The sequence below is a fragment of the Leuresthes tenuis genome, unplaced genomic scaffold (genome assembly GCF_036924035.1).
Source record: "Leuresthes tenuis unplaced genomic scaffold, fLeuTen1.0.hap1 SCAF_20, whole genome shotgun sequence".
NCBI lineage: Eukaryota > Metazoa > Chordata > Actinopteri > Atheriniformes > Atherinopsidae > Leuresthes > Leuresthes tenuis.
The window spans coordinates 872,522-888,154 of NW_027325374.1; the positions used below are offsets into that span (position 1 = coordinate 872,522).

Genomic DNA, 15,633 nt, shown 5'->3' on the forward strand with positions numbered 1-15,633 from the left:
TCTTATGAACAGTCATGTGTAAGTGTTTCACCAGGTTGTTTTTTAACGGTCTTGTCTTAAAAGAAATATAGAAATATATATATTTGACATTTAGATGTTGTTTTTATACTGACATGGGCTTCATTTTTCAAGTATCACCTTATTAAGAAAAGAAAGTCCACAATGACATAAACATTAAATTACACTGTACATGGCAGAGAAAGTGTCCCTGTAACTTACACATATAAAACTTTTCGTGCGTAAACCATTTTAAAATTTACTGTCTTCATTGTGCGGAACTTTTCTCCGCGGAACCTTTTCTCCTGAAGAGGGAGCCGTTTGTGTGATGCACCGGGTGTTTCCGGTCAGCATGTTTGGTAACTGTCTTCATAACAGTCCTGCGGTGAAACACAGCGGAGCTCCTGTTTGAAGGTATCAGCATTTCAAACATGATTTTAACATTTTCAGAGCTGATAATCAGTTTTATCGTTGTGTTGTTTTCTGTTAGCAGCTAAGCTAAGCTAACGTTATTAGACCGAAGAAACTTCTTAGGTCAGATTATGTTGGTGACGACTCTGTTTAGTTACATTAAACAGATTATTTATTGTAAAGGTTTTGTTTGGAATATTTAAGATAAAGTAAAATTACTATGAGAACAGGTATGTTTCATCGGAAGGAGAAGCACGCGTGGAATCCTGTAAAAAACTCCTTAAATTGGGATATTTTTTTATTTTGACGCACGAACTCTCCTGTTACAACATTACCGAATATTTTTTAAGAATTGTCATTTTCAACTGACAAATTCGTCTTATATGTAGTGATAAAAATGTTTTTTAAAAAGTCGCTTCAGCGGATTGAAAGTAACTTAGAAGCTGCTTTGAGAGCGTTATTGAGGGCTTTCTGGCCTGCTTAAGACTGGAAGGCAGACTCCTTTCTTCAGCTGAACTCAGGTAAAACAGGTTCTGGATGTTCTGTCTTCTTCAGTCAGACCCAGTTTAGGTAATCTTGGTGTTTTTATGGATCTGAGCCTGGATCAGCATGTAAACAGCGTATTTCCTGCATGTTTCAGCCTAAATCAGCTCTGATGTCTGAGGGAGACGCTGCTTTTCAGCGTGTTGCTCTTAAACTTTGGGCTGAAGATGTGTGAGAAATGTGGACATTTTTGACTGGACCGTTATCTTTCTCTTATGTTTTTATTCCATCTTTCTGAAGCACCCTGTGACAGGTGTGAACCTGACTTTCAGAGTTGGACTCCTCTGCTGAGCTGCAGCTGTTCGTCGTCCTGCAGGTGCGTCTGCAGCCATGCTGCTGCCTCTGCTGCTTCGGCCGTCCCTCTGCCGCCCTCAGGCCTCGCCGCTGCTGACGGGATGCACTTGGCGGGGACTGCGCTCTCAGGCTGAGCACTTCCTGCGGCGGCAGCCTCCTTCACGCCTCGTCACACGGAGCCGCAGCAGGAAGTCCAGGAGTCAGGAGGAGGAGTGGAAGACCCGGAACAAGACGGTGCTGACGTACATCGCTGCTGCCGGCGTGGGAATGATCGGCCTGTCGTACGCCGCGGTGCCGCTGTACCGGCTCTACTGCCAGGTGAGCACACAGACACACGCCAGCTCTCCTCACTGCTGAGAGCTCCTGTGACCGCTCTGCTTGTCTGTCAGGCTTCGGGACTCGGCGGCACGGCGGTGGCCGGCCACAACACCGATCAGGTAGCAACTATGGAGCCGGTGAAGGAGCGCGTCATCAAGGTTACCTTCAACGCCGACACGCACGCCAGCATACAGTGGAACTTCAGACCGCAGCAGACCGAGATCTTTGTAAGAGTTTCTGTTGGCACTGCGGCGTGACGCCTCACAGCCCGACCACGCTCACGCCCTTCTGTCCGCAGGTGGTTCCGGGTGAGACGGCGCTGGCCTTCTACAGAGCAAAGAACCCCACAGACAAGCCCATCATCGGCATCTCCACCTACAACGTGGTGCCCTTCGACGCGGGACAGTACTTTAACAAGATCCAGGTGAGATTCAGGCCGTCGTCAGCTGACTGCTCCCAGGCAGCAGAGACGGTCTGAGGAGCATCTGTCTTCAGACAGATTCCAGATGGTTCCACGTTTCAGGACCTTTATGTTGTCTTTAACTCTTTAAGGAAGTCCCCCCGACCACTTCCTGTTGACTCTCAGCAGGAAGCCTCCAGTCTGGACAGTCTGCACATCGAGCTACAACTCGATCACTTCGCTGATGCTTTTACCGACGTGACACGTATAACGGAGTTTAGCCTCCAGTTTACATCTGTAAAGCCTGTCATCCAACGCCGAACCACGAGCAATTCAGCAGGAGAAAAAACAACTTAGCGTTATCTGGAAAACTCAGGGAGCGAAATGCCGCCAATCTGTTTCTTTTATCAATAATTCAATTAATGACGATACGGAGGAGAATTAGACCTGCGAGAGAGTGAAAGGAGAAGATGTTCTTGTAGACGTCGTCAAATTGTGATTGGCAGCCGACTTTTTAATTAGAGTAATATCATTTTTTTATTCTCTGAATAATAAACGCCCCTCCGTCAAACTACACCCCCTACTGGCCGAAACGTCCTGAACCTCATTTCCTGTCTCACAATATTGGACAAACTGATTAATCCAGTTGTCTGAGGAGTCCAAATGATTCAGATTCACTCAGCTTTTACTGAACCAGCCATCATTAATAAATTAAGCTTCACTTATTAAACGCACATTTTCTAGATAAAGCTGCAACTATTACTAAAGTTGAACTATTAATTCAACGTCCGTCCGTCTGCCACACGCAGCCCAGAGAATCTTTGGCAATGCATGATGGGATATGTTGCTCTGGTTAGTGGCCAGCGGATTTATTTTTATTTTATTTTTAGTCCTGTTCTGATGTTCTCTGACAGCACAGGTTTCTGCTTTCAGCTTCCTGTAGGTCCGTGATGACGTTCCAGGAGTGCTGGAGGCTTCTTCAGCCACCCAGAACCTGTTTTAGGGGTTCTGTTTGTTCTAATTGTTCTTCACTTGTAGGTTACTTTCAGTCAGTGGAACAGCTGATTCAGACTCATCTGCAGCTATAATCTTCTCCCTGAAGGCCTCAGAGAGCTCTTTGGATCTCACACTAAATGTCTGAGGCTGAAATGAGGAAGAATCCTTCAAAATGTTCTGTAACCAGGTTCTGATCGGTTGTACCGGATGTGCTGCACCTCATTCTTTTGGTGTCCCACACAAACATTCTCATGGGCTCACTACATTTCGCGGTGAATTGTGGGATACATCGCGGTTAGTATTTAGTGTTCAGGGAGGGATTTCGGCTGCAGATGATGGAGTCAGATGCCGCTGAGCTCTGGACTAAAGTGGAGGGGATCATGCTTTGGAAATGAAACCGACATCTGTCCAGATGTGCACTGAGCAGAAACTGTGTTAAACAGCCTGCTTCAGTCCAGACATTCGGTCTCGTACTGACGGTAAACCAGTTGTTTCTGGTCTGTCATGTGACTGCGTTTCATTCAGAGTCCAAAACGGTGAAAAGTTTCTGCTAAACCTCAAACTCTGATATTTCCCATCATGCATCTCACCAGATTATCATGTTTACTTTGCTCAGCCTATCACTGTGAGGGTTTTTCCACCCAAGCGGGTCCAGTTCCGGTTCAGAGCCAGAGCAGAAGCAACTGTTTGTTTGTCCATGTCGTGCAGCTGTTTCACATCTGGCTCCTCTCTGCAGTGTTTCTGCTTCGAGGAGCAGCGTCTGAACCCCCACGAGGAGGTCGACATGCCCGTCTTCTTCTACATCGACCCGGAGTTCGACGACGACCCCAGGATGGCGCGGGTGGACACCATCACGCTGTCCTACACCTTCTTTGAGGCCAAGGAGGGTCAGAAGCTGCCTCTGCCTGGATACAGCTACAACTGACCCGAACACACCTGGGTCGGGATGCAGCCGTCCGAGACTCTTCTGTTCTCCAACATAACCGAGCCGAAGAACAGAAATTAGACTTTAACACATCAAAAATGTCAAAGCAAGACAAAAGTTTGTCTGGGAGAAAACGGGTCATTAAAGCTAAAATTTTAAAATGTGTTTGGAGACGTCGCTGAGCTGGATGGGCAGAAAGTTTTGGTTCTGAACAGATGAAACTTTCTGTGGCTCGAATAGAGAAACAACCTTTTTAAAGTCTCTGGAGAAGAGTCTCGGGTTAGCTGTCCCTCACGGTGCCGGACGGACTGAAAAGGGTCAAAACTGAACTGTTTCCAAAAGACTCGAAGCTTTGAGCTGATTGATCTTCAGACGATAAAGACAAAGAACATTTATCAATATTTAACTGTTTAACTATAAATAAATCAATAAATAATGAGTAAAAGTTCAACTTTCCACAGATTCTTATTCAAAAGTGATTTAAAGTCAACATGTTTGATCCAATAAATGCATAAAAATAACAAAGATCATGTAAAATCTGTATAAAACACAGTGTTTATATTTAAGTTTCGCTCTGAAAGAGTCTTTGTTCTTTACGTCGTTCGATGTGTGTAAAATTATTCAAACTAAGAGCCAAAAACACACCTCCATGAGAGCTCTGCAGCGTTAATATAACACACAAAATAAGTAAAGTTACAGTGAAGAATAATGTTCAGTCTGTTCCTCAGCAGGTGTTAAAGTGAATCCAACAACACACGTCTCATTATTTATGGAACAAAAGCAAGGTGCCCAGGTCCTGTGGCTGCAGAACCAGCCCAGATCATCAGCCCTCCACCACCGTGCTTGACAGCTGGTATGAGGTGTTTGTGCTGATCTGCTGTGTTTGGTTTCCTCCAAACGTGCTGCTGTGCATTAGGACCAAACATCTCCACTTTGCTCTGGTCTGTCCAAAGGACATTGTTCCAGAAGTCTTGAGCTTTGTTCAGATGCAGCTTTGCAAACCTAAGCTGTGCTGACATGTTCTTTTTAGAGAGAAGAGGCTTTCTCCTGCAGCCCTTCCAAACAAGCCATCCTTGTTCAGTCTTTTTCTAACTGTGCTGCCATGACCTTTAACCTTTAGCATGCTAACTGAGGCCTGTAGAGTCTGAGATGTAGCTCTGGGCTTCTTCATCTTGGGGTGACCTTTAACCTTTAACATGCTAACTGAGGCCTGGAGAGTCTGAGATGTAGCTCTGGGCTTTTTCACCTTGGGGTGACCTTTAACATGCTAACTGAGGCCTGTAGAGTCTGAGATGTAGCTCTGGGCTTTTTCACCTTGGGGTGACCTTTAACCTTTAACATGCTAACTGAGGCCTGTAGAGTCTGAGATGTAGCTCTGGGCTTTTTCACCTTGGGGTGACCTTTAACCTTTAACATGCTAACTGAGGCCTGTAGAGTCTGAGATGTAGCTCTGGGCTTTTTCACCTTGGGGTGACCTTTAACCTTTAACATGCTAACTGAGGCCTGTAGAGTCTGAGATGTAGCTCTGGGCTTCTTCACCTTGGGGTGACCTTTAACCTTTAGCATGCTAACTGAGGCCTGTAGAGTCTGAGATGTAGCTCTGGGCTTCTTCACCTTGGGGTGACCTTTAACCTTTAGCATGCTAACTGAGGCCTGTAGAGTCTGAGATGTAGCTCTGGGCTTTTTCACCTTGGGGTGAACTTGCTGGGACGTCCACTCCTGGGAAGATTGACAGCTGTCCTGAATGTTTTCCACTTGTGAATAATCTTTCTCTCTGTAGAATGATGGACTCTATGGAAGCGAATCTTGACCATAATTCAAATTAAAATGCATTTGCAGAAATGCTTTTTCATTTTAAGAATGTGGCTGCATTATTTGACTCATAAATTAAATTAGTAATCAATCATCCTATTTGCATTTTCTTCTTCAAGAGTGCACATTATTGCTTTTTTGTTTTCAAAGTCCTGCCCATGATTCAAAAAGGAAAAATCAATCTGAGCGGCGCAGCAGAGTGACGTCAGCTCTTCTTCAGCTCCCTGCTGACTGAGCTACCCATCCTGTTCTGTAGGGGGCGCTGTGCACATCTGCATTACATTGCATTGCAAATGTGCCGGGAAACTGATTGAATTGCCGGGTCTTTAGAGGACGCATCACAGATCATGGCGCTCCCTCAAACTGTGCAAACACTGTTAGAATGAGTAGGTAGAATCTAATCATATATCTGGGTCTGATGCCTGTGGCCGAGTAGAACCAGTCAGACAGCTTGGCTGCAGACTCTGCCGTCACAGATTTACACAGTAATGAGGTTGCCAGTAAACCTGTTCAGTCCTGGAACGGCTGGATGCTGTGGAGCCTCAAATGGGACCAACCATCAGCATCCGTTCGAGTCCATTGAAACTTATTTATTAAATGGTTTAAAAATAAAGGAAATAGCAGAGCTGCCACCAGACAATCAGTCGGATTGATGTAGCAGACTCCTTATTACTATAACTTGTAAAGGGACCGTGTTGACAATTAAACTTAATTGTTGCCATTTGATGCTTTGTGCCAAAGTTATAACCTGATCATCGTTGATGTGACTTTCACTAGAAATAACTTTTATACTGTAGATCCTTCTATGTCCAAACCGGGTTGACGCACCCTCAGTCCGCTGTGCCACCTCACCACCTTCTGCAGGTATAAGCAGTGAAGTGTGAGAGCTGGGGAGAGATTTTAAATCAGTTGTTGAAAAGATCATCCTACAATAAATACTCAAAGCAACTTACATTATATCAAAGATGAATATGTGGAAACAGACAATAAAAGGGTTTAAAAAATGCCACAAATTACAGAAGAGTTACGCTGTGCACATCTCCGGCTTGGTCCATTACTGTTGATGAGAAAGCATTGTTTGCTAGCATCTGCTGCTAGCTTACAGCTAACTGCTAATTTACAGCTAACTGCTAGCTTACAGCTAACTGCTAACTTACAGCTAACTGCTAAACTGTTTCCTTCTGGGATAAATAGAGTAACTATCTTAGCTATAAACCTTTTTACGGGAAAGCAGACAACTTACCTTCCCCTGAAAATCAATCTTCTTCCTTCATTCATGTCATTCTAATTCAATCCAGTTTGACCCATTTATGACTTATCGTCACATAGTTGTTACATAAAGTTCTGTTTCTGATGGTTTTTATCAGCAGAACACCACAGTTTCTATCTCAGGCCGATGCTCAGACACTATCACGCACTTTAAGAGCAGCCGGACTCAGCTTTGCAGCCTCTTCTGGGGAATTTATGAACAGGAACAACATAGAAACATGTTACATGGCTGCATACTCAGCGTTCCTGACGATAACAGTTCATGAGGGTCCTTCATACTTCCTGGAAACATTCTGTGCGTTCGTGCCCAAAACCCAATCTCTGTTCAGCAGAGAGACCCTGAAACATCCCATAGTTCTGCTGCTATGGGCCCAGACTGCTGGGGGAGCTCCCATGATGCACCTCTGTCAGCAGAACCAGCTCTCTGGACTGGGCTTAAATCAAATCTGCACAGAGATCTGACAGAACCAGGAAACATTTTACTGAATCAACCCTTTGTTTCTGTAGATGTTGTTTGTTAAGATAATGTTCAGGTTGGACAGATTCTCAAAGGCTCACAGATAAACCTTTTTACGGGAAAGAAGACAACTTACCTTCCCCTGAAAATCAATCTACTTCCTTCATTCGTGTCAACAACAGACAGACAACCATCAAATAGTTGTTACATAAAGTCCTGTTTCTGATGCAGAAAGTCTCACCTTTACAGTCAGAGCGGTGAGGAGATGGTTTCTGATTGGTCGGCCGCTGTGCCACCTCACCACCTTCTGCAGGTATAAGCAGTGAAGTGTGAGAGCTGACAGGCGTTTGTGTGGAGAGTTCAGTTCCAGCTGCAGGTGAATTCACAGGTGAGACCTGAGCGGGACGACTTTACACAGAGTCGCAGTCTGTCACTGAGCCCTGATCATTACTTTATTTTGTGCGTTCATGCAGCTCAGCAGAGATCCAGACCGACATCCGCTTTCACCACTTCAACACAGCTGAGAGGATGAAGGTGAGTTTGGACCTTCCTGAACTCTTGTAAAGCCTCTGGACAATATTTCAGAAACATTCCAGGCTGCGAGCTGCTTTCACCTGTCCGTGAGTCACACAGGAGACAGGAGTCTCCATCACTGTCAGAACAGGGAGGAGCAGCTGAGGAGTTCTTTGCTCCGGAGGTCAGAGGTCAGGGCGGCTCTGTCCACTGCAGTGAAAGCTCCTGCAGTCGGACCCACTGAGAACATTTGGAGCAGCGAGAAACCAAAAAGACATCAAAGAATGTCTGAAGTGAGTTGAAGCTGCTCAGCAGCAGGTCACAGACAGTAAAATCTCCTCATGTCCTCTGTTCCAGCTACCTTCAGCCCTCCTCCTCCTCCTGGCTCCGGCCATGATCAGCTGTAAAACCAGCTTCCAGCCGGTCGACTGCAGCGACATCCAGCGCCACGACAAGAACCAACCCAGCGGCGTGTTCACCATCTATCCCATCGGATCCACGTCTGCTGTCCAGGTACGCCTCGTCCTGTCTGTGAAACACAGGCAGCTGCTGTCATTCAGTCTCATGGAAGGAGGCGGGCCGAGGGCCCGTCGAAGGGCCACAACAGCCCAAAGCTCCCTTCGGTTTCAGTCTGTGGGTTCTTACTCCTGTTGGGTCATTTTGGGGCTCTTTGGGTCATTTTGGGGCCTTTTGGGTCATTTTGGGCTTCTTTGGGTCATTTTGGGGCTCTTTTGGTCATTTTGGGGCTCTTTGGATCATTTTGGGGCCTTTTGGGACTCTTTGGGTAATTTTGGGGCCTTTTGGGTCATTTTGGGGCTCTTTGGGTCATTTTGGGGCTCTTTAGGTCATTTTGGGCCTCTTTGGGTAATTTTGGGGCTCTTTGGGTAATTTTGGGTAATTTTGGGTAATTTTGGGGCCTTTTGGGTCATTTTGGGGCTCTTTGGGTCATTTTGGGGCTCTTTAGGTCATTTTGGGCCTCTTTGGGTCATTTTGGGGCTCTTTGGGTAATTTTGGGTAATTTTGGGTAATTTTGGGTAATTTTGGGTAATTTTGGGGCCCTTTGGGTCATTTTGGGCCTCTTTGGGTCATTTTGGAGCTCTTTTGGTCATTTTGGGACTCTTTGGGTCATTTTGGGTTCTTTTGGGTCATTTTGGGGCTCTTTGGGTCATTTTGGGGCTCTTTAGGTCATTTTGGGCCTCTTTGGGTCATTTTGTGGCTCTTTTGGTAATTTTGGGTCATTTTGCGTCATTATTGGGCCTTTTGGGTCATTTTGTCTCATAAAGACGTGCAAAATCTCCATGAAGTCTGGATCACATGAACTGATGCCTGTGTGTGTGTGTGTGTGTGTGTGTGTGTGTGTGTGTGTGTGTGTGTGTGTGTGTGTGTGTGTGTGTGTGTGTCTGTGTGTGTGTGTGTGTGTGTGTGTGTGTGTGTGTGTGTGTGTGTGTGTGTGTGTGTGTGTGTGCAGGTGTACTGTGACATGGACTCACAGGGAGGGCGCTGGACGGTGAGTTCTCCACCTGAAGCCACGATAATATAAGAAATATGATCTAAACTATTATCATAAATGCTGTAAAGGACAGAAAATGCTATGAGTTTGTAAATAATAATCATAACTGATAACAGAAACTTTTTGAGGTCACACAGTTAATCGGACTGACAGCAGGTCGGCTCTGCCCCCAACGACCAGTCGCCACAAGCAGAGCTGCAGGTTTCTCACAGTCCGCTCATCAGACGATTCTTTGCTTCCAGGTGTTCCAGAGGAGGATGGACGGCTCGGTGAACTTCTACAGGCCCTGGGTTCAGTACAAGATGGGCTTTGGGAACGCTGCTGGGGAGTACTGGCTCGGTGAGGCATGACTCCAAACAGTAACTCAGAGTTTAAACCAGTTCATCGAGACACTGATGGGCTTGTTCTAAAAGATTTAAAACATCTGAGTTTGCTGGCTGTCCGTGTTCTTTGACTGTAGCGTAACATGTGTGGCGTTAGCTCCGCCCACAGGTCAGGGGAGGAATGACTAACCTCCACAGGATGCCTTTTAGTGTCAAGGCTCTGAGTTGATAATGTCCAGGTGGAGCAGGTCTGAGTAAAGTGAGGATATAAAGTTAAGGTCATCTTGTTGGTCCTTATTATGTAGGTTTCAGTCATAGGCGGAGCTTTCTCATCTAATCATCTATGTCCTCATAAGTCGGTAGTAAATCAGGTTGTAATATTTTGAGTTGTGTGTAAAGACATTTTGAAGTGACTCTTCTGTTCTGTGGCTTGAAATATAATTTTTGATATCTTCAGCAGCTCTGAGGAGCATTCAGAAAGTGGTGTCCCTGTAATACACCCCCAGACCTGCCCTGACTGAACTGTCCTCGTAACGCATAAAAACCAGTATCTGTGTGTGCGTGTGTGTGTGTGTGTGTGTGTGTGTGTGTGTGTGTGTGTGTGTGTGTGTGTGTGTGTGTGTGTGTGTGTGTGTGTGTGTGTAGGTCTTGAGAACATCCATCAGATGACACGCCAGCGAAACTACGAGCTGCTGGTGGACATGGAGGACTTTGAAGGAAAAAAGGCGTTTGCTCGTTACTCCTCCTTTAAGGTGGATGCTGAGTGTGACGGTTACGTTCTGCATGTGACTGGATTCTCCAAAAAGGGGGGAGCTGGTGAGTTACCAGGTTTTTCCTGTTGTGGAGATTTAATATCAGGTGTCTTTTCTGTAAACTTTGTCATGGCTTCACTCTGAAAGGAGCTGTGCTGCTTCACTGGTCTGAGAACTACATGATGACTTTTTCCTTTTTCCTAATTTCCATCAAATAAAAACAATAACATCTACAAACAGATTAATGAAATAAAATCATGTGAAATATAAAGTTTACCCTCTTTTAATTCAGATGTTCCTCAGCAGGTGTTAAACTCATGACTTTATCTGTACTCAGCGTCAGCCATTCTCGGGTAAAGACTAGCGTGAACAAACAAACAAACCTTGTCTGTGGGGTTGTGAAATTGCCAATCAGCCATAAGCAGATTTCATTATGGCTGATGAAGGAAAAAAAATTTTTTCCACCTTCAAACTCTACTTAATCCTCCGCCACCTGCTAACAATCTAACAGCAGACACCTTCGCCTCATTTTTACTGACAAAGTGGCAGCTATAAGCAAACAGTTTACTACTAAACTTCTCACATGTAGCCGTCCTACTACATGCCCGCTGGACCCCGTTCCCACTAATCTTCTCCAATCCATAGCTCCTACTGTACTGCAGCAGCATGTGATTAATGCTTCACTGACATCGGGCACATTTCCTACCACATTCAAGCAAGCTCAGGTTACACCGCTGCTCAAGAAACCTTCCCTCCCTCCAACTCATGTGGAGAATTATCGGCCGGTCTCTCTCCTCCCGTTTCTGTCTAAAACCATTGAAAAAGTCTTTAAGCAGGTCACCGATTACCTCTCACAGAACAACCTCCTTGACCCAAACCAATCCGGGTTTAAAAGTGGACACTCCACCGAAACGGCTCTGTTGGCTGTGACAGAAGCCTTAAAAGAAGCCAGAGCGACAGCTAAGTCCTCTGTACTTATCCTGCTCGACTTATCGGCTGCATTTAACAGTCAACCACAGTATCCTTTTGTCCATACTCTCTAGCATCACAGCTCCTGGTGCAGGCCATGGTCATCTCCCACCTTGACTCCTGCAACGCTCTCCTAACTGGTTTCCTAACTGGTCTCCTAACTGGTTTCCTAACTGCTCTCCTAACTGGTTTCCTAACTGGTTTCCTAACTGGTTTCCTAACTGGTCTCCTAACTGGTTTCCTAACTGGTCTCCTAACTGGTTTCCTAGCTGCTCTCCTTAGTGTTCTCCTAACTGGTCTCCTAACTGGTTTCCTAACTGGTCTCCTAACTGGTTTCCTAACTGGTCTCCTAACTGGTCTCCTAACTGGTCTCCTAACTGGTTTCCTAACTGGTCTCCAGCCTGTGAAACCTCTGCAGATGGTCCAGAACGCGGCGGTGCGTCTGGTCTTGGATCAGCCTAAAAGAACACGTCCCCCCTCTGTTCATTGAGCTCCTCTGGCTGCCCTTAGCCGCCTGCATCAGATCCAAGTCCCTGATGTTAGCTACAAAGAGCTTAATGGAACGGCTCCATCTACTTGAATGCTCTTGCAAAGGCTTCTGTCCCAACTGGGTCCCTCCGTTGGTCCCAGGATTGTCGTCTAGCAGCTCCTACACCACGCCTAAGACAATCCAAACTCTGTTCATGTGTCGTCCCACGATGGTGGAATGACCTACCGAGCGCTACCAGAACAGGGGCGTCCCTGTCTATCTTCAAGAAGCTCCTGAAAACCCAGCTCTTCAGAGAGCATCTCCTATCCCAGCACTTACCTTGTACTTCCCTCCCCCCTCTATCTCTGCACTTTATCTTTCTGCACTTCCTTCTATGCCTGCACCCTATCTCTACTCTGTCCCCTCTGACAGAGTCGGACTCCTGGGTTCCTTCTATGTAGCTTATTGTTAGCTTTTTATAAAGCTGTTATATCTTCATTTGTAAGTCGTTTTGGATAAAAGCGTCTGATAAATACAGAAACAGAAACATACTCGGCACTAACTGGGATAAAAACTCTGAGAATTCAGACAGAAATTCAGAAAAATAGAGTTTACAACATAAAAATGAACACGAACATGTTCACCACATTAAATTGAAAACGTTCCCTTCTTATATTTGCTGTGTTTCTGCAGGAGAATGAAATTCTCCACCTTCGACAAAGACCAGGACATCTGGTCATCTGGAAACTGTGCCAAGTCATTCCTGGGGGGATGGTGGTATGAGAAGTGTCACAACGCAAACCCCACCGGAGTTTATCGCTGGGGGGCTGATAAGACCCTCTATGCTGTTGGAGTGGACTGGCAGCGCTGGAAGGGATATGACTATTCCCTGAAGGCCATCAGCATGAAGATCCGTCCTGTGAAGTAACTCTGCAGGACAAACGAACAGAACATCAGCACAGGTTGATCTGTCTGTTCTCTCATCTATCATGTAACCCAACACAATCTTTGGAATTAAAGCTTTCTTAAAAATAAAGTAAATAAAAGTACAAAAACAGGGAATAAATTACTTCCAAACCCTAGTTCCGTTGTTCAGTTCTTGTACTAGTAAGTGTTCTTTGGGATTTCTTGTGGTATTTCAGGTCTCTTGTGTATACTACCCAGGTAGATATAAGTTTAAGAGTATTTCCTTAGCTGGGAAATCCTGAGATGTCTTTACTGTGAATCCCTGTAGCAGCTGGCCAGCCTACGAACAGGAAACTTCAGAGCACCGTCCATGGGTCTGGCTTGCCATCACTTTTGAAGACTCACTCAATCACGGGGTCTCAAAAAAACCAGTCTACACATATTGTGCAGCACAACAAATAAAAAGGACTGAATCACTTCAACACATATCCATAGGGTTGGGCATCAAGTATCGAGTATCGTTTGGAACCGGGACTGACATTTCAATACAGAATCGTTCAAATCTTTTCACTTCGATTCCAAGTTTCGATACTCAGCCAACAAGAAGAAGCCGCCGAACACCAGCGAAGAAGAGTCCGCAGGGAGTGTGTGCCCAGCCACGGATACACGGTGGCGATCTGAAGTGTGGCTTTACTTTAATCAGAAAAATGACCAGTTGGCTTCCTCCACTGCCTCTTCCTCTGGCTCCGACCCTCAGTGTCGTAGCACCGCTCTGCAGTCAGAATAACAACACAAAAAAACCCACAATACGTCTTACACCAACATCGAGGCAGCTAACAAGTTATACTTGAACTAAAACGGTGGGTCAACTCAACCGCAAATACCCAGCTAACGTTAGTATTTTTTCATAGACAAACGACCTGAAATTGCAAACGTTAGCCAGGAAACTCCGTTCACCACAGCGTCCAAAGATTACAGCACATATTGTAAAAAGGTTGCATTCCCTTTCAGATGTGGAATCACCAACATTTAGGTTCATTAAGCAATAACGATAGAGCTAAGCCACCCTGAGCTAACGTTACCCCAAGTCCACACCACCTACCAGGGACAACTTAGCAAATAAGTTAAACCCATCTTGGTATAAGGTCGAGGAGTCCAATGTAATTACAGAGCTCAGTGAAGTCTGCTCTGTTGCACTCTGGAGTAGCATCACACAGGACCATTACCTTACCATCGCAGCACACTAATGCTGCAAAAAGTGCTAAAAACAAAAGCTGTGTCCAAAGCTCAGACCGGTTGTGTTGTGGCAGAGGAAATCAGTGACGTTCTCTCAGACTTTGGCATTTCTGACAGAATTGTAGCAATCACTGTTGATAAAATGGATGTGGCCATTAAGCGCATGTGATTGGTGAAACTGCTGCTTTGCCCACACATTTGATCTAGCACCACAAAGTCTGTACTCCCTAAATTCAGAGAGTTAGTGGGTGGCCAAGGTCCGAACCGTTGTTGTGTGGATGAAGAGGTGCTTGATGGCAAAGGAAGAAGAAGAAGAAGGTAGAAGCAAGGACTTCTACGTAAGAAACACGAAGTTCCCTTTATTTAACCGTTGTGTATGACAATATAACTTTATATTTCTGATCTTATTATTATTTGAGCAGACGGTCACTGCCACCTCGGTCCCTCGTGGTGATTCACGTGAGGCAGAGACTTGTAACTGTGGCTTTATGTTGGACTGCATGTGTGAAACATATTTAAGAAGTTTGTGTGGTTGGTAACTTTTCAGTCCTCTGCTCCTGTTGGGGTTCTTTGTATCGTCTTTGGACCAAAGGTGTAACGAATGTGAGCTGTCTTGTTCTTGCATCGTCGACAGTATTTCTTGCACTACGCACAGTACGGACGGAAGCTGACCCAGATGTCCCAGTATCACTTATATATGCCAGTTTTCTATCATTTGAATACAGTTGCCATGTGTGGATGTGTGGGTTTAATGGTGCAGTTCATGTCCTCACCAGCAGGTGTCTCTGCCGGACAGTGAAAGAAGTGCTCATGACTCCTCCTCCTCCTCAGGTGCAAGAAAAAATGAATAAACAGAGAAGAAGAACAGAGTGAAAGCAAATAAACAACTGATTCATTAATGCAGTCCTTATCCATCTATGTCCTTATCTGCAAGATTAGGTTAGATAGGTTCTACTATAGAAAATAACTTAAAGCTAAGAAAGAGGGATGGAGCGCCAGTGATAACTACGATATGTCCTGATCCAGAGTTTAATGATGCAGTTCATGTCCTCACCAGCAGGTGTCTCTGCCGGACAGTGAAAGAAGCGCTCATGACTCCTCCTCCTTCTCAGGTGTCTGCAAGAAAAATGAATAAACAGAGAAGAAGAACAGAGTGAAAGCAAATAAACAACTGATTCATTAATGCAGTCCTTATCCATCATGACTCCTCCTCCTCCTCAGGTGTTTTTTGTTCCTAAAACATGAATCAGAACCAGCCGTCTGTGGTCCAGCTGCAGATGTGGGAAATGGAAGTATCTGATACCCAAACTGCTCATTTAAATACCGTTGATCAGTCTGATGTGTGGTAGTCTGAGCTCTCGGGTTAGCTGCTGTGTGCTCCCTCATGGTCAGCTTCAGGGGTTACTGAGAGAAAAATGTGTCAAATTCAGGTTAAATTGTACCGAACTGTACCTTGGATGTAAGGAAGAATGGAAAAAACAGCTGCTGTTCTGTCTCTGTGGTTTTTAAAGCAAAGCGCGTCACATACGTTTC

General features: G+C 45.3%; 2 protein-coding genes across 3 annotated transcripts; both read left to right on the forward strand.

Moving 5' to 3' along the window:
- Nucleotides 1-305: 305 nt before the first annotated feature.
- On the forward strand, nt 306-4,453 carry cox11 (cytochrome c oxidase assembly homolog 11 (yeast)). Of its 2 annotated transcripts, none has more exons than XM_072374153.1 (5): nt 306-411; nt 1,192-1,563; nt 1,635-1,790; nt 1,862-1,987; nt 3,696-4,453. In XM_072374153.1, the coding sequence occupies exons 2-5, from the start codon at nt 1,282-1,284 to the stop codon at nt 3,882-3,884; spliced, it is 753 nt and encodes a 250-aa protein (XP_072230254.1). In that variant the 5' UTR covers nt 306-411; nt 1,192-1,281; the 3' UTR covers nt 3,885-4,453. The 2 variants fall into 2 exon arrangements, with proteins under 2 accessions (XP_072230254.1, XP_072230253.1); XM_072374152.1 differs by having other exon boundaries at nt 308-411; nt 1,224-1,563; nt 3,696-4,452.
- A 3,363-nt stretch (nt 4,454-7,816) lies between these two features.
- Nucleotides 7,817-12,973, forward strand: LOC140278873 (microfibril-associated glycoprotein 4-like). Its single transcript, XM_072373964.1, has 7 exons — nt 7,817-7,956; nt 8,293-8,448; nt 9,404-9,442; nt 9,688-9,784; nt 10,414-10,637; nt 10,813-10,826; nt 12,652-12,973. Exons 1-7 carry the CDS (start codon nt 7,951-7,953, stop codon nt 12,884-12,886), a joined length of 771 nt encoding a protein of 256 aa, XP_072230065.1. The 5' UTR covers nt 7,817-7,950; the 3' UTR covers nt 12,887-12,973.
- The last annotated feature ends 2,660 nt before the right edge of the window (nt 12,974-15,633 follow it).